At 41.0% G+C, this 18,472-nt stretch overlaps 2 protein-coding genes across 4 annotated transcripts in view; both read right to left on the bottom strand.

Moving 5' to 3' along the window:
- SMCO1 (single-pass membrane protein with coiled-coil domains 1) overlaps positions 1-12,372 on the bottom strand; it is a 15,010-nt gene extending 2,638 nt beyond the window's left edge. Inside the window, exons 1-3 of one of the 2 annotated variants that reach the window (XM_025193526.1) lie at positions 10,489-12,372; positions 4,004-4,153; positions 2,117-2,517 (exon numbers count right to left, since the gene is read on the bottom strand). In XM_025193526.1, coding sequence (XP_025049311.1) covers positions 2,117-2,517; positions 4,004-4,153; positions 10,489-10,544 — 607 coding nt within the window. In that variant the 5' untranslated portion in view covers positions 10,545-12,372. Of the gene's footprint in view, positions 1-1,756; positions 2,518-4,003; positions 4,154-10,488 lie in introns of those variants that run through there. The other variant, XM_006037087.2, reaches the window with a different exon arrangement.
- Positions 12,373-12,531: 159 nt separating this feature from the next.
- WDR53 (WD repeat domain 53) lies at positions 12,532-18,380 on the bottom strand. Of its 2 annotated transcripts, XM_006037086.3 has the most exons (3): positions 18,231-18,380; positions 16,108-16,603; positions 12,532-13,945 (listed from the first exon to the last, which is right to left on the bottom strand). In XM_006037086.3, the coding sequence occupies exons 2-3, from the start codon at positions 16,585-16,587 to the stop codon at positions 13,358-13,360; spliced, it is 1,068 nt and encodes a 355-aa protein (XP_006037148.1). In that variant the 5' UTR covers positions 16,588-16,603; positions 18,231-18,380; the 3' UTR covers positions 12,532-13,357. The 2 variants fall into 2 exon arrangements, with proteins under 2 accessions (XP_006037148.1, XP_025049310.1); XM_025193525.1 differs by lacking the exon at positions 18,231-18,380 and having other exon boundaries at positions 16,395-16,529.
- Between the last annotated feature and the right edge of the window lie 92 nt (positions 18,381-18,472).

Genomic DNA, 18,472 nt, shown 5'->3' with positions numbered 1-18,472 from the left:
CCAGGCCGGGTGCTGACGGGCAGAGGGCGGCCCCTTGGAGCCCATCTCGTCCAGCATGAGCCGAGGGCTGCGCGAGCAGGGCCAAGAGACACCCGCCTACGGCCTGCCACAGCTCGAGCCTTGTTGAAGGGGCTGGTGTCCAAGGTGCTGCCCTGAGAGTGGCGCCGCCAACTCCGCCCCGCCACCTCCAGGTGCAGAAGTGGAGGCTGCAGCCCTGGACTTGGCCCTTAAAGGCAGGGCTGGGCATGAGGCAGGGCCACAGCACCTGGTTCACTTCCTCGCTGTCTCAGTTGCTTCCTTGAGGCTCCCAAGGCCTGGCCCCATCCTGCTGCACCGCAGTGGTTGGACAAGGCTCAGGAGTCTCCGACAAGGAGCTGTTCCCGGGCCTCGTCCCCGAACAGCTGTGGCAAGAGCTGGGTCAGTGGCCCAGGGTACCAGCTCTGTCGGAAGTGCCAGTAGTCTGGTTTCTCACAACAGCGATTAAACCAGGCACGGCAGGTGCTGTGAACGCAGCACTTCTCTGCTAGGGGGGACGCAGCACCCTGAGGTGCCTTGAGAGCCTTTCTAGGATGCCACGGGGTGCTGCACCATGTCAGCCCAGTTAGGTGTGCAAACAATTTGCAAGCTAAACCCAGAGATTTGCCAGAGGCACCTGTAGCATCAAAACCCATTCTGGCTTGTAGTCTCTCAGTTCTTTGCAACCAAAGAACTGCTCTATCATTTTTCTTGTCTCAAAAAAACAAGTGAGAACTAAGCTGGCATTTTCTGAGCGTGCCTTGGGTCTAACAGGGAAATGCCTTGAGTCTAAAAAAGGCTGGGAATCACTGTGTTAAAGGCTAACATGCTCCAGGTTCTTGTTTTCAGCGTTCTTGTTATATCATGAGTAGAGCCAAGCACATTTTTTCTTATAGCTATTGAGATTTAATAGTGAAAAACAGTCCATTCACCTGTGCTGAGGGAAATCAGCTGCCTGAACAGTCTTACCAAGGTCAGAGTGTTAGAGCTGTGATGGTCCAGGGAATATGTGAAAGAAAGATTTGTTTGGACCAACTCTGTAAGGCTGGTAGATACTTAGACAAGTTTTCAAGCAAAAGATTGCCCTTCCACAGTCTGGAAAAGAAGCTGATATGGACTAAACTAATTCATCTTCCTGAGTCAAAGATGATTGTCGTCTATGATTGTCTTATCTGTGGGTCCAAAGATGACTGATGAAGGTGATTCAGGCTTGACAGACTCTGCTGCAAACTCAAAACAATTACTTTTGTGTAACTCCATTATGTAATAAACACTTTAAAAAGGAAGAGGGCAGTAAACCAGTGGAGTGAGAGAAGTTATCGGAAGTGGCTACAAAGCAAGGGGCGGTAGAAGGATAACTAATTGTCAAAGAATTAGACCATTCAAAAAGGAAGAAGGTCATTATCACCTGTGAAGTACAGAAAGGTTACCAGAGAGAGTAGGTAAATTGTAAAATCACGATGGTTTGTAGTGTCCAATAAAGTTACAAATTTTTGTTCCCTGGTATTATGTAGGTTTCCTTTGAGCAGGAAGACTGAGGTCAGAGGTAGAGTAGCAGTTCTGGGAAAAGTATTCTCCCAGTGGGAATTAGGTATTTCTATTCTTTATTATTTTTCTGTGAGAGTTCATTTTGGAGCATCGTGGTGCCCCAAATCTTGAGCCACTGCTGACAGATGTTTGTCTAACCTGCTCTTAAAAAATGCCAATGATGGACGTTTTAGAACCACTTTGTGTAATCTAGTTTAGTGGCTAGCTAGATAAATACATGACCATAACATTTTAACTTATATAAGGCTGCTGGTTACAAGGATTCTTTTTGCCTATTCTGCATGCATGTATGTGAGTATGTAGCTCTGTATGGTTGTGGAAAAAATCCTTTAGTGCTTCTGGGAACTGCCATAGCTTTTCAGACCATTGATACGTATTAGCATGTCATGGTAAAAGGTAATTTACATGTGGGTCTGCATGTTAATATATATAGGCAAATAAGCACTGGGGTTATGTAACTATTTGTGTGTGTAAGATTGTCTGAGACTCAAGTTAGGAACATTTTACTAAGTTTGTGACACTACTTTTGGACAAAGGATACTGCCTTACTTGCCTTTTTTTTCTGCTTTCCCATTCTCTACTACCTGAACAGCACATAGCAGGCTCTCTTGCAGCATCTGGTTCTTCACCACCTTGGTTATCATGGTGATGATATCACCGGTATACTTTTGTCTCTGGTTAGCTGAGTAGACAGGGTAGTACTGTGCTTCAAAGCTGTGTGTGATGAAAAAAGTACAGAGGGCTCTGACGTGTCCTTCTTGCAGCCCCAGACTCTCCAGCACTGACTCCCATACCAGTCTAATTCTCTGGTTCTTGCTTTTGCGCCTCAGTATAGAGGCTAAGGTAGGAAGACTTCTTGCTAGATCTGGCAGCTTCTGTGTCACCTGATTGTGCAAGCAGCTAATTGTTTCACTAACATAGCTGTAGAAGAGTTTTATTTCCACTGAAGTGAACCTGCCAAAAAGATAGAGACAAACCTTTTCTCAAAGAACTACTTTCCTGTGTTCAATTTATCACCATTTAGATTACAAATTGGAGATTCTGGTGGTCTTTGGCCATGGCAAGCATTGTTTTGTCCAGCTATCTGATGATAGTAAGCCTTCTATTTAAATTAATAATAGTTCTCACTTAACTTTGAAGGGATGGTTTCAGATGAGTTCTGGATGGTTTTTAATAGAATAGTTTGAATTTAAATGAACAAATTTGTAGAATTTAATTTCCTTATATCCTCATCAAAGTTCATCGCAGCTATCAGTTCATTTTCTTCTCAATTAACTTCTACCAGTCTATTACAGTTTGAGGCTATTGCTTACATTTAGGAAAAAAAAAGTAAGGCCAGCACTACTAATATGAATTCAGTTATTTAGTTGAGCAAGAAATGCTAAAGTGATTTTCCAAGGACACACAATAAACAAATTCCCTGTTCTGCCTTCTGTTGGGGCTCAAAAGACACTATTTCTAAAGGCATTGGAAAATTCTGAAACAAGATATAGGAGCTAATATTTGATGTTTAGCTTAATTTTTCCCAGTTTATCCCATGTAGTTGAAAATCAGTTTCTTTTTTTGCACTTACTGATTTTAATGTATTGCCTGCACATAGGATGTAGAATTTGAGTTCAGTTTTGAAGCAGATTTCTTTTGTCTACTTTCTCCTATAATTTAAGCCAACATTTTCAAGCATGGATGCTGAAAATTAAGCTCCAAAACCCATGTTTGTCCTGGTCCTCCACCTCAGTTCTGCAAAGGTTAAAATGTGTGTCATTTTATTCATAAAATTAGTCCTGTTGGTTTAAAGGAACTACTCATGTCCTGAAGTTACACATCAAATCTTCATAGGATCAAAGTCAAAGACAGCTAAATAAGTGGCCTGTGTTTGAAAAGGTACTGAACACCTGCAGCTGTCATTGCTTTCTATGGTAACTGTGAGTAGCTCAGGACATTTTGAAAAACGTTTAGGCCACTTATTTAGATATGGTTATTGGAGCCTAATTTCAGATACTGAGAAGTGAAAGTTTGGACTTATTTGCTGTAAGAGTGGTACCATTATCTTAATAGAATCTTGATTGTTCTTGCTTACCATGGGACAATATCATACAAAAACACCTTATTAGAATGTACAGAATCACGGGCATTTCTCTGGTATTCTTAGGGACTATATGGGTATTTTAAGTGTACTAATTAATGTCTTTTTGGATGTATCTGCAATTGAAATGGAATATGTTTAGTTATTCCTTGGAGTGCCAAACTCGGTGGATTTACTTGTAGCAACAGAGAATTTAAAGTCACTTCCTAAATATGGAAAATAATGGTGTCCCTGTGCTCTGACTGCAGGATAATCTTGTTCAGCTTCATCTGTATACAGTATGTTCCAGGTCTCGTATCTGGTTGGAGACTGGAGAACTGTGAAGGCAGAACTAAAAGGGTTCTCTTTATAGCTCACCTGTCCTCCAGCAGTGATGTCCACATTTCATCCTGGCTCACTTGCTCCTCCAAGGACGTGCCCTGAATCTCAAACTTCTGGGTCAGTTTCTCTAGGGTTGAATCCAGCTCTTTGAATTTATTCTCTAAGGTCTGCAGTTTGTTTTCTATTCTGTGAAATATTAAAAAACATAACTGTGTTATAACATACTGTGAACAAACTTCTGTCCCCAAAGTGGAATTTCTTCTTTATAATGACCAATTCTTGCTCCTGTTTTGGTGTATCCACAATTTACTTTAAAATTGTTCATTCTTTTTATAGGTATTTACTAGGCAAGCTTCACATACACCACATGGTTTGGACATGTTCACACTGGCCTCAGCTGTCTCAGAAGAAGTTTTAAAATTGTTAGTGAAATGGAGTTTTACATTTGTGTTTGAGTCTTAAGTTTCAAATAATTGCTTCTGCTTTCTGCAGCTATGGAGAATTTCTGTGCATATCTTTTCAGATTTTTTTGAAAGTATTTCAGAGATCATTTGAGTCCCCTAACTATCTCTGCTAGCACAGCCATCACCCACAATAATTTCCTAATCCTTATTAGCTCTCCCTGTGACAATTTTCTTTTTATAAGAAGACTTTTTCCTAGCATGCCTTTCAGGAGATGGCCCTTTATATCTACCAGAACAATAGTCCTGCACTACTACAGATGCTGTTTTGAAACTTGTAGCTGTGATCTTGTTTCTTTCATTTAGTAAGTATGTGTTCATTTTTATTCTCATTTGGGGGAAAAGCATAAATTTTTATATTCTCCAGGAATTGTCACTGAACTCAATTGAAAGATTTTAGAGTTTCTCTGTAAGGCTTGTTACATCAGAAACTTCATGTTTTAAGCGGAAGGCTTCATGTTTACCCTGTGAACATATGAGGCTTCTAGGTGTACATTCCGTGGTCATTTACCATTGTACTATACATCTAAAGAGTTGGCTTTAGGGTATTACCGTCAATTAAGTGTATAGCTATATTTCAGTGCAAGACTCTTCTATTTATGTAGCTTCTAACTGTTCTGAAGTCCATTCATCTAACACCAGCTCCATCTATACAAGAACAGCCAAAACCATATGCTTCCATTAATCTTGGGCATTTGTATTAATGTTGTTCCTTTATCAACCAACTCCACTACGGTGTTGACTTTTGATTCTACTGTTTAAGTTAGTGTCTACAGCCATTTCCCTCAAAAAAGATTTATGAAATATGCAACTGCACTGACATATTTTTGTGCTGGTCTCTCTGACCATGACTTCCTTTTCATGTGACTTTGTACAGAGTCTTGGCTAAGAGCCCTTTTGCATTGTTCATCCTGATAAGAGAGGAAAGGTATGGGACTAAGACTCAGGAAATCTGGTTTCTTTTTGCAGCCTTGCCTTGGACTTCCTGTGAGACTTTGCAGAAGGCAATTAAGTGTTTTTCCTTTAAAATTTTAGGCATAGGCTTCTCTTGACTTTCATAAATGTTTTCCATCTTTAATAGGATTAATTTTACCCCACCTGTGTTGGGGTTGGGGACTGTTTGTGGAACATTTAGCACAATGGGGTTGTCATGTCAGTTGGGGTTTGTAGGTGTTACATAATAAAGCAGAGAGAGGCACAATAGTTGCGGTTCTTCCTGTTTGTGTCAACATTTTGCAATTAATTAAAAAACATCCTTTGTTTTAGGGATGCTTGTAACATTTTCTATTTTAGCTTTTTGGAAACATCCATGCAAGAGAAGATGGTTGTGTATAAATGTTTGTCAAAAGGAACTTTTCAGCCTATAGCAGAGACTTAAATTGCAAAAGCATATTTGTTTAATGAAAAAATGAAATTCACAGTGTGTGAAAAGTGTGCTAGTTTTATAAAAATTAGCAAGAAGCATGGGTTTTTGTTGATTTATTGGGCTGTTTTTCAGACTAATTCCATCTAAAATGGAGTATATTCGTTCAGGCGAGACTGACCTATGCTTTTAGTACTGAAGGTGCAAGAGTTAAAACAGTAGCTTACTCAGAACTAGCTTGCCTACTAGAAGCATTATAATTGCACAGTCAGAGCACTCTGTTCAGGACTAGCTTGCATAACATGTCTGCTGTGTTATGTCGAAATAACATTATCTTATGTGTTGCTGTTCAGTCAAGTAACAGGGCCAAGGCTGTGTGTGAGTAGTTGCACAAATTACACAACTCTACTGTAAAAAACAAAACAAAACAGGATAAATACAGCAAAGAGCTTGTGAGAATTGTATTGACTGAAATGTTTATGTAAATAGCTGCTGGAGAAAATACTGGACAAATGCAATCATAAGAGTGTAGATAATCCACCAAGAGATAAAAGGATTGCATTGACTAAATTAATCGCTTGATATAAATTGCCCCTTCAATTCCTATCCGTGAACCATTACAAAGATTCATGGTCTCTGTTTTACTCAGATAATAGCATAAAATGGTCAATAGACTTAATTACTGACAAAAATTGCTTACCTGTGTTGCAGTAGTTTCTCTTGGATGCCTGTGGGTTTGATATTCCAGCACCTTTATTTTTCCAACCCTTTTTGTTTTAAAGGTAAACTGCCAGTCTGTAAACTACTTGCATATAGTTAAAATCCACTATCAGACAAGCACTGTTGTATTTGGAAATGCCAACACTAAAAATATCAATTTTTAGTCCAGGGATCACCTAAAATTACGAGGTGGCTTTATCATACGATGATTCACAGAAATGAACCTTTAATGACAGGACTAAGCCCAGAAAACTCTACCGCTTTGAGCATTTGGGAAGTAAGCCAGCTCTTCTACTCTAATCAATATTCATTTTGTCAATGACAATGGATTTTCCCTTTATCTGATGAGGATGACAGGTTGCTTGGCATTTTAAATAGCTTGTATTTATTTTTTGGGTTCAGTTTATGGAACAGGAAATTTTAAGCTGACAAGCAGTTTGTATGTCCATAAATTAATGTTGGCAAACATCAGGATATTCCCACCAGGAAGAGGGAGAGAGGTGAAGCTAATGGACTGGGACTTGGGTCTTGATTATATTACTACGTAGCCACTGAATTAAAGTAAATTTTGATTTCTCCATGTCTTGGTTTCCTTCAATATAAAATAGGAGCAAAAATCTCTTGCAATCTCATGAGGTCTTGTGAGACTTCATTCAATAATATTTATTAGGTACTCTGGCCCTAGGATGAGATGTACCATACGTATGTGAAAATGTTTAAAGATAGGCTGTGCCCTGCTTTCAGAAGAGGTCTTCCATTTCATCTCAGTCCAGCTCTGTCTGCTATTGCACACTTGCATCTATGTAAAAAAAACTGCCACATGATCCAAAAATCCATCAACTCATTTGCATGATGATGCTTTAAAAGCTATTTAGCTTGCTATACATTCCCCATAGAATCCAGAGCTACAGCTTTTCCTTAATCCAAACTTTCAATGAAGCCCAGGAACTGGTTTAAGAAACAACTGCCCCTTCCTGTTACCTTTTATTAATGGCTTTTAATGGTGGTTCTTATTTTATATTTTTTCCTTTTTGATTCTGGTATCCAATGGGATTACCACTAGATGAGTAACTGTTAATGTCAATCTTGTTTTCTACAAGTACAAAACAAATTCTGATTCTTTACCAGAAAGGTTTTAAAAGCTTTCTGCTGCTCTTCCTGTAAATGTAGAGAACTATGCTGGGAACACACCTAACAAAAGCTTAGCACTCACATACTTATTATGAAGGTTACTGAATGCTACTTGGAATATATTTTAAGTACATTATTTTAACATTCCTGTTTTTTTTATCACTGAGTTTAGGCCCTTCCCAAACATTTTCCATGCTGTAATGCCTAGATATTTATTCCTTTAGAGCTGCAACATAGACATGTGGGTTTTTTTTTTCCTGGACAATACAAAGCCCAATATTCTTGTATGGTACAGCATATCCCACACAGTTCCCATCTGTCCTTGTTTCATATCATAAACCATACATTTTAACACTTCTTAAAAATAATTAAAATTTCAATCCCCAGAATTTTCATTCTGCTTTTACTTGAGGAGCCATATTAATGCAGTTATGGAATATACAAACTTTTAGACCTCTGGTATATCTAGTTTGATATCTTATATCTGGTTGTTACCATGTGCTCCAGAGAGAAGCATAAGAACTTCTGTAACAAATCAGGAGAAACCAGTTTCTACTGTAGGAGAAACTTTTTGCTAACCCTATTGTCTAGTGGATGATTCATGTCCTGAAGCATGAAGGCTTGCTTCTCTCTATAAATTTCCAAATGTGTAGTTATTCACTTAGATCACAGCATTCATTACACCACCTAACAAAAACGTGTCAGCCCTTCTCTTTCTACACTGTTCTACGTGGCTCAATTACTTTTTTTCTATGTGAAATATGCATGACATGACACACTGACTTTGAATCTGTGTATCTGTAAACTGCATGTGTTGCTACTTTTCTTGTCCTTTTATATACACATGCAGCAGCTGATTTTGGAGGACATGCAGTTACCTTATGTAGAATGAAGACCCTTTATACATTACACCAGCAATACTTAAGACCCATTTTGGTTAGATGGGTTACATCTGACACACGTGCATTGTGCATTACAAGACTTCTCTAGCAGCTGTCTTCCTTCTGTTACCTCTTCCTTCCAAACCATCTCCACATATTGGTCATGTCAACATGGTAAGCACTTGATCAGTACAAGGGAATATCAATATACTGGTACAAAGCACAGCTTTGCTGGCATGGCATAATAAAACCAAACCCAGCAACTGAAACAAAGCTATACTGGTAGAGGTACATTTTCGGAGGTATAATTGTCTACACTGTTTTTTTTGCCAGCATAGTTTTTTTTTCTATGCCTCTTCTGCCAATATAGCTTCAGGGGTATGAAGTCTGGAGTTGAGGTATGGTCCTAGAACCCAAGTAACTATTTGAAATTCAGACTATCAAATCTTTGGGGAAAGGGTTGCGATTGCCTTGTCAATAGAGCTGTTAGGAAGGGGGCATGTAACAGTGGTTTATATGTCTTGTTATTGTTCTGGAGGTGAGAGAGCAGGTCTTGAACTGGATTTGTGTCAGATGTAACCCAGCTATAAATGGATACATAGTCACCCAGAAAAGAGAGCCAAAGTGGCTGGATGTCAGTCCCTTAGCACCAGAAATTGGTGTGCCTTAACCATACTAGCCTAAAAAGCTGCTAGGCTTAGGTGGACCTTTGATCCCTTCTGATAACTTCTAGGTCAGTGAGGTTCCTAATCTTGAATTGGGGAATATGAATATATATAGTCATAATCAAAAATACAATATTTCTATATTCAAAATTTTAAAATTCCAAATAATAAAAAATTCTGTATTTCTGCATAGATATTAGGGTGCAGTTAATTAAACTAATGTTTCTATTGGCAATGCTGGGACATTTGTTACAGTTGTCACTCTTACTACAGCACTTAAATTGATAATTACATTTTAGTAACAAGGATTTATATCTCTTTCCCATCCAGTAACTGCAGAGCATTTTCAGATCTACTGTCTTTGCTTTAAAATTATCCTGGAAATTATTGGCCATTTATGATAGAAAAACAGCCTGCAAAGTAAGGAAACTAGGTTACATTTGATCTTGCTACTGCTCATGCCTCTATTACACTAGGAACACTATGTACTGACTAGAGAGAATTTTTAGTGTCGCACTGCAGCTGAACAGGTGGACTGATGCCAGTAGGGGTAGCGGAGCCAGACTATCTTGTATAAAGCCAGCAAACATGTTGGTCAGTTTATACAAGTTTCCTTGATTACAGTGTTTAAAGAAGAACTGTGGCACCACCCCCCCACCCCCCCAATCCCTCCTCGCCTCAGCATACCAATCCCCTTGTCATTGCCCTCCAGATTCTCTGGAGGTATACTATTTAAAAATAAGTGTTTTTTTTCTAAAAGCTTTTTTGTGTGGTTGCATTATTCCTTTTCCTGACTTTTGAACTTACCCGATTCTGAACTGCCTGCCTCAACCTAAAACCACCTGCCCAGAAGTAAGCACTATCAGAACATTATATGGTTGGGAATGGAACCTTTAGAACCTCCTGATAGCGTGTTACAGTTAATCAGTAATTTTTCCTAAGACATCACTCATTGGTGATCAAATAGCTGCATTCAGGTTTGTGGCAAATACACCAGGGTCACAGGGTTAAATGTCTTCAAGCTGCGCAGACGTTTTGTTCATGAAACTGCACAGCTGGTTGCTTTTCAGAGGTAAAGCAGCCCAAGATTCCCCATGGTTTTATTTAGTTCGACAATCCCATCAATCTGTCTACATTTATTTTCTAGGAAGAAACAAACACAAACTCATGTAATTTACAGACCCATGATTACTTTAGTGTTAGTGTCTTCCTTCATCCCACCACCCTATACTCCCATCCCAGTAAAGTGGAGTCTTGCCTTATTCCTCAATATAATACTAACAACACAACACATTGTGACCTGTTTAATGTCTTGTTCAGGGAGTGCAGAGAGATGGCCTCTTTAGTCATCTTCATGGGGAACAAGGATAGAAGAAATAAAATTTGAACAGGTTGGAATCGTGCTTGATCCTCTTCTGGGGCTGTCAAAGATAGCGTGGATCAGGGATCCAACTCCTGCTGATCGTTTTGCACTGAAACTTTTTATAGACTGTACATCTAAATATAGTTCATAGACACACATGCAGGCACATGTCCATGGACATTTGGCGTATTGAATTACAATTTTAGTTCAGCTCTTCCAATATAATGAGACTATTTTTCTTTATAGATGATCTGAAAAGGCATCTGGGCCCTATTCTGCTGCTTTTTGATGTATTAACTTGTTCTGGTCAGCATAATAGCTAATGTCTCAGTACACAAGCAGCTTAGCTATTATGTTTTTATAGGCATCATGTAAAGGATGGATCTGGATGAGGAGAGTTTTAATGGATGTTCATGAAGGTTTCCTCCCAAGTGTAGTGGATAGAAAGGGAGAAGGCACAAAGGTACCCATTTGAAAATGTTCACACAGCTGATGGTGATGGTGTCTGGTATTGGGGAAGGCTGAAAGGTTTCATACAGTTTGCTTGTGTGCCTGTATTTAAAAAATGCAGATGCTATCTCATCTAGAAAACTGATAACTAGATAGGACACCACAAGGACCAAAGGCTCTTGAAACTAGAACTCAGTTGTCAGTTCAAGTAGTTAATACGTTTTTCCATGATAGTCTGGATGCTGTACAGATACTGCTGGAACATCCAGACTAGCATTGCCTCACCCGAAAGGCAACAATGAAACTCAAAATTTAGAATTTTCTTTCTTATTTTCATCCCTGACACACTAGCTTCAACTACAAGCTGTGTCTTATGTCTGCTCCTCCTAACAGCTGGAGGGAATGGGGGGTGGATAGGGAGGGGTAGGGTTCATGGAATGAATATAAATTGTTAGTCTTAAAGCTGTGCATCACTTCTTGCTCTTTTATTTCTCCTGTCTCCCTTTCATAATTCATTTCACTCATTCATTTCTTGTTTCTCCCATTACCCTTTTCCTGCTCACCTTTCTCCTTGCCTTCCCCTCCCCAACTCCTTAATTTGTGTGAGGAACTTATATATACTGTAACAACTTTTTAAGTACCAAGCAATACATTTCATAGTTGTTAGAGACTAAAACGCTAATTCCAGAAGTGACTTAAGATTGTGATCCTCATGAGCAGAAACAAAAGGACAAAAATAAGAATAGCATGTGTATTCATACAGTAATAGCGATGGTACTTTAATACCTCAAAGTCATAATTGACAGTAAACATTGCTTTATTGTGGCATTAGAATTGTAGGAGTTCCACATTTTCAGGAGAGCATCGAAAGGGTTTGAGTATGTATAAATGTAAAGATTGTTTTTATCATTAACTGGTGTCTAAAGATGTCTACTGGATTCCTTGGAAACTAACTTTCAGTTCACAGATTTGCTCTCTTATTAAAATAGTTACTCCATCTCCCTGGTTATATTACTCCTTGTTATGTAAAAACAGCTGCTAAGATTTACATTATTAAAGAGTTTAAAACAAAAGATTGTCCTCTGTATAGAGGAATTTTTCAGCAGATTTACCCATTGTGCTTTGTACATATAGAAGTCTACCTGAAAATAACTAAATGTAACTGGGTGAACAGGTCTCTAACCTGTGCAATACTGCCCTCCTGGAACATCAAAAAAGCAGGATATGCCGAGAACATAAATTCTTGTCTCCTTGGGCTACTTCCCTTTCAGAGAAGCAGAATATGCATTATCTAATTAATATTGCAGGATACCATTTCTTCCCATTTTTTTAAATCTGAGAAGCATATCTAAATCCACCTTAAGGCCAAATTTTGCTTGCTCATCTCATATCAGTATCCTGTGAAGTCAACAAGACAATTTGTGTAAGGCAGATAGTCAGATTTGGCCCTTTGTCCACTTTTATTTTGCAGTTAAAGTTATAAAATGCTCTTCTTGACACTTTTGAAAGCAGAAGCACAAGGGGACAACGAAGGGAAAAGGCTTTTATTTACAGATTTAATAGCTAACATCTCTTCTGGGACATTACACTTTTTTTTTAGCTTGGGCCAGGTAAATAATCAACATTCTTCCCCTTCCTTATGTCTGCTCCATCATGAAAATCCCATTGAATTATTATTTACTGCGTTTAGTTTAACATAATTCATAAATGTTTCCAGCCCATGTTTTCAGCTGCTTCAGTGAAGATACTTTCCACTTATGAAATTATGTTCAGTTTAGGTCAGACTGCCAAAATTTTTGAAACAGAAAAAGTAAAGGAAAAAAACTAGAGATGAAGCAAAGAAAGCTAGTAGATTGGCTATTTTGTAGGGATCTGGGTGGACTTCAGCCAATTGCATCTTCATTAAAGCTTATCTCACCAATTGATTTGTTCTGGGATTGTTTTAGTTTACATAGAGGAGTCCAATACTTTTGTCAGACTGAAGACTTTCTTTCCCATTATTTCAGCATTTCCAGACTGAAACATGACTGAACCTGCTATGTATCACCTTCATGTTCTGAGGGTGCAATTCCAAAAACCATTTAAGCAGCCACACCTCTATTTAAGATTTACATTGAAGTTGGGCCACAACTGCAAAAGAATCCATGCACATATGTTATGCATACAGGCAAGTGATGCCACAGCTAATCCCCTGCCACTTCTAAATATGCAGGAGTTTTAGTTGTTTAAGCTATAAACAGGGACCTCTCTAAAGGGTAAATGGAAGAGAAGGCCGTCTAGAAAAATCAGCTACACCAACTTAAATCACCCCAAGGAATTAGCTGCTTGTGAAAAATTCCTTAAAATCTTTTAATGTCTATGGCTCAGTTAGAGGATACACTGTTATGGAACTACTCTGATCAGCAACGAGTACTCTCTTGGAGCCTTTGAAGTCTGCACATGAAATCCAATTCACCTTCTCTCCATGTTCAATGCTTAGTTTTGGTAGGATTTTGGCATGCTCATTTGTAACCACTGCACTGGGCTTCCCAGCTCTTCTGGTCGAAGCAGGTGCCCTGGTCTTCCTCCTGTGGATGGATTTCACAGGACTCTTCTGTTGCTTCCCAACTTCACTGTTGATATCCCACAGCAACACCTTCCCATCATTTCCACCACTCAACAGCCAATAGGTTTCTGGCAGGAAAAGAACTTGTGATACTCCCAAACTGTGGCCTTTAAACCCTAGCTCCTGTTCACACTTGACACCTGTTACCCTGAAGATCCTTATTTTACCATCTTCAGCACCACAAACAAAGATATTGCCACATGCGGCCACAGACAGAGAATGGGCTAGTGGAGGGTTAAAGAACTGGCCAGCTGATTGCTGCTCCACCTCCTCTGCTTCACAATCCTGCAAGGTTGTGGTCCACAGTGGGCGAGCTTTCTGCAGGTTCCACAGCATAACCTTCAAATAAAATGAGAAGAATGACTTCTGTAGCCCCAACCTTGTCTCCCAATTTGATTGATAACACTAAATCATCTGAAGAGAACTGAAAGTATTGAGATCTTTTCTGTAAGATTACACACTAAATTCCTCTTGCATGTCAGACTGCATTCAGATTGCACAGATCCTGCATCTCTTCCAAAACAGCTGGTGAAGGTCAGCTGCTAATTAAAACATCCTTAGTGTAAACAGAATTTTCTGCATCTAATGAAACAGTCTTGCTTTAGGATAGCTAAACATTTTGCTTTTTAGGGTGTGAAAGTGATGAAGAAATCACTCATGCTTTAGTAATCATCTGGGGAGCATCAGCCATGACACACTGAACATCTTGCTTATAAACTGTGCAACTGAAAGATAAAGTTTTAATGGTGACCAATAATAGGATTGAGAGTCATTTTAAAATTTTAATCCAGTTCGTGCTTACTTTCTTGGCTTTCGGTACCCTATTTCATTTGCTTTTCTCTCCGACATGGGGATAATGCCTATTTCACAGGGGTGCTGATTTTTTGTACAGCACACTGAATATGTGAAATAATGGAATAATGGAAAAGAACATTTCAGTCTCACACTACTTTACAAAATCCAGTAATACAAGTTTTTCATATTAATTTCAGTGTGTTGAAGAAAAAAACAAATATCCCCATTTAATTTACATCCTTTGTAGCTTTGCGCTAGTGCATGAGAATTAAATGGAACTGACAATAGGTGCATGTAGCTTCACTAGGCAAGCTGAGTAAGAGAGAGAAAACAAGTTATTTTTAACTGGCATTAGACCCTTGAAGCACAACTTGCAAAACCACACACAAGGACTTTAGCTACATGGTTTCCATGATCAATCACACAGCGAACAACTCATATTTCACACACTGTTTACTGAAAGCATGAGGTGTTCTTAGTTTCCATACAGTCACTACCAAAACACTGTATATTATGGTAATATGGTAAGGGATGATACCCCCAGGCAAGTGTGGTGTGAGATCATTTTTTTTTTTTTTTTAAGTGTGTTGCTTTTTTTTTCCTCTTTAAACACAGCACCACCAGAAAAAGCCCCATACCAACAAATATGCTTCCACATGAGAGCTCTGACTCCCTGCACAACCAATAAGTATTCCCTATGAGCCATCCAACGGAACTAATGCAATAGTTGGCTTTGGCTACTGCTCTAATGTATGCATATGGTATTTACTATTCTCAGTCTAGCAGAACTGAAAGCATTAAACTCAATCTCTCAGGCTCATCACTGCACCACTGATGAACTGTCTTTATCAAACCCATTATTTTGTCATTAATAAACAGCACATCAATATCTATGAACTCCAATAGACAGAACTTCTACATTAGACTAGAAAAATGGTTCTCAACCTTTTTAGATTCAAGGCACCCCCACCCTGGCTTGTGGCATCCCTAACTAGACTAGAGGCACCCCTTGTAAAATGCCGGCTCTTAATTTTTATTTGTTTTTTTGACTACAGAAAAATACTGGGGCAATTCTTCCATTAGGAAGAACTCAGAGAAACCACAGATCAGAATGTTTTTGACACTACAGGGTCCTATCTTGTGAATCATGGTTGAACACCTGTGTGTGGCACCCTGTAGCACCCTTGAAAGTATTTCAAGGCACCTTAGGCTGCTGTAACACCCCAAGTTGAGAATCACTGGACTAGAAATCTCAAACTGTAGTCCATGAGGGGCTTAGTTGTTGCATGCTGCTCATTTCCATAAGCTAAAATGCATTGATACCCAAACTATACATTTCCCTATGGCTGTTCTAAACTGTCATTTAATTTGCTTACCAAACTCAGCAAAATGCAAACAAAATAGTTGTCCCCTTTTCCATGATAGCTATTGCTAATCTCAGGGGCACTATTTGTTCACGGATAGCCTTAAAATAGACCTCTAAAATAAGGGTTTGATCCTGAAAGCCCTGACCTCAAAGGGCAATCCTTTACATCAGTGGAACTTCCATCATGATACAACCACATTAAGATTGCTAAAGAACCAGAAACTACTCTTACCACCCTAGAGTAAGAGAAAGGAGTGAGGTAGAATGAATATCTAATTGCATACCATTCAGCCAGTGTTTAAAAAACTAGCAATCATCCATCTACTTCCATACAAATCACCTTCATGTCTAGTCCACATGACACAAGACTTTGAGGCCTCTGAGGTCGAAACGCAACAGAGGAGCAGATATTTGAATGTCTCCTGAGGGACCGGCTGACTTTCTTGTTCTCCAAGTCTATAACCTTGATTGCCCCAGAGTCATCAGCTGCAGCCAGGACACTGTCTGTGTCATTCACAGAAAGGCAATTGATCTCTTCCTCATTTACGTGGAAGCATTCAATAGGCCCCTTAAGGCACCTGACATCCAGCAAGCTAATGGTTTCCCCATGAGATGTGTATAGCCTACTTGGGCAGGTGGGAGAGAATGTTACACAGGTGATATCATCTGCTTTCTGAAGCTGTATCTGTCCCAATGGAATCCCTTCCTCATTCCAGATAGCAAGCTCGCCTGCCTCTGCTCCCGAAGCTATCAGCCCTTCTTTGTTCACATTCAAGCACAGTATAGAAGAGGAATGTCCATCGGTCCACTTGACTGCCATGATGCTTCAAGGGATTCTGTGAAAGAAGAACAGAGTTAGGCAGTTTTTCCTATTACAGTAGAAAGTTTATCTAAGTATGTAAGACTACCGGGTTGCTGATGAAATAACATGAGCATGTGAGCTGCTAGTCCAAGGTAAAATGGGCACTTGTGCAAGTTTGAGTGCACGCACACCAGTCTGTATGCTTACAATACTGACTCCTTAGAACAGTGGAACGGTACATTGTTAAAAGTGCTTGTATGCAAATTGTTGAACTACACCACCTTGTGCAGCTATCTAGATTAGGGGTTGGCAACCTACAGCCCATGGGCCAGCTCCTGCCCACAGAGCCATTTAATGAGATCTGGAGATGTGGGGCTTCAGAAACATTCAGTGGCAGGATGGCTCTGGCATCAGTTGCTCTCCCCTGCCTTGGTGGGAAAAAACAGTGGAGGTGTCCTAGCAGTTGCTCCTCTCTGACCTGAACAGTCAGTCCAGGCCAGAGGAGGTGAAAGCTACAACCTGAAGCCTTAACAAATTCCTTTGACTATACAGTCACTAGATCACCAGTGTTTGACTCACTGCAGTGTGAGAGTCTTTGCTATTTGGAACAAGAAGAGTGATTCAGGAGGCAGATTGATTGTAATCAAGTTTCTTTTCCTTTCTTTTCTTTTTTTTTTTTTTTTTTAAATCATCCTCAATCTACATGAGGGGCTGGCAACATTTTTGGCCTGAGTGGCAAAAACACCTGCAACCTTGACTTGTAAGATGTTGGCGTGCTTGTGTGAATGGTGGGAGAGCTGCAAGGGGCCTGATCCTTATTGTGGCAGTGCAGTCCTTGCCCTGGGGCATGCGTGCCAAATAAAATGGCTTCATATGCCATGTGGCACATGTGCCAGAGGTTGCCTACCCCTGATCCACACCATCAGCTTCACCTGGTTTTGCAGAGAAGCCCCCTACCAGGGAAAGCTAAATCAGGTGGCTTGGCAACTAACAATGTTGTCAGCAATTCCCCGATGTGAGAACAACCGCTACTGCGGCTCATCAGCAGCTTGAGGACTGGACTCAAGACCCATCCACAGGCATCACCGGTCTTTCCACAGGGGAGAGCGGGCTGGGATTCCTCTCCTTTCCCTTCCTCCGCTCTCTCCTTTGCTTCAAGGGCGAGACGTTCTGCCGAGAAGCAGGCGGCCGCACGACCGAGGCTGCAGCGCCCATGGGGTGGGGTGGGAGCTAGCTCCTCCCTACTCCTGTCGGCCCGGGAGTGCTTGGGCAGGACAGGAGGCGCCACCTGCCCGTGGGCAGGGCGGGGGTCGCTGCCCACAGCCCTAGGAGCGGTGCTTCGATTCTTCCCAGCTCGGGGCCGGCGGCGTCGCGCGGGGGCTGCACAACGGGTGGGAACGAGCGTCGAAGCCCGTTGGGCGGCCCCGCCCCAGCGCCTCCCACACCTCCGACCGGCCAAGGCCGCAGGGGGGCAGGAGCCGCGCGGGAAACACGAACTCGAAGCTGTATTCCCCTCGCCTCTGTCCATAAGGACCCCCGCCCGCGCGGCCACGCCCGGGGGCACGGGCACAGCCGCGCAGACTAAAGCGGGGCCTTAGCTTTTCCCCTCCCTCGCAGAGGCCTTGGGTCCCCCGCGCCGGACAACAAAGGCGGGGAATTACCTCCAACCACACCAACAACTCGGCATCCTCGCGTCTCTTCCGGCGCAGTTTGATGACGTAACCCGAGAAGGGAGGGCTTTTTTTCTCTTGCATTACCACCCGCGCGTTCCCTACTGCGCATGCGCGCCCGGCTTCCTCTGACAGCTGTGCCCTCAAGTAAAATGGCGGCCCGCATCCTCGCCTCCCTCCTCCCGCCCAAGCAATGACAGCGGGGCCTGGGGCCGGGGGCAGGGGGAGGCGTC

Source organism: Alligator sinensis, unplaced genomic scaffold, assembly GCF_000455745.1.
Source record: "Alligator sinensis unplaced genomic scaffold, ASM45574v1 scaffold863_1, whole genome shotgun sequence".
Taxonomy (NCBI): domain Eukaryota; kingdom Metazoa; phylum Chordata; order Crocodylia; family Alligatoridae; genus Alligator; species Alligator sinensis.
The sequence above is the reverse complement of the archived record's forward strand: the minus strand, read 5'-3'. Positions and strand labels throughout refer to the sequence as shown.

Excerpts from the sequence above, each read along its gene's own strand:
- WDR53 (XM_006037086.3), bottom strand. The coding sequence starts at position 16,587 with ATGGCAGTCAAGTGGACCGATGGACATTCCTCTTCTATACTGTGCTTG. Across the intron at positions 13,946-16,107 it reads CATGTGGACTAGACATGAAG|GTTATGCTGTGGAACCTGCA; the intron begins GTGATTTGTATG and ends TTTTATTTGAAG.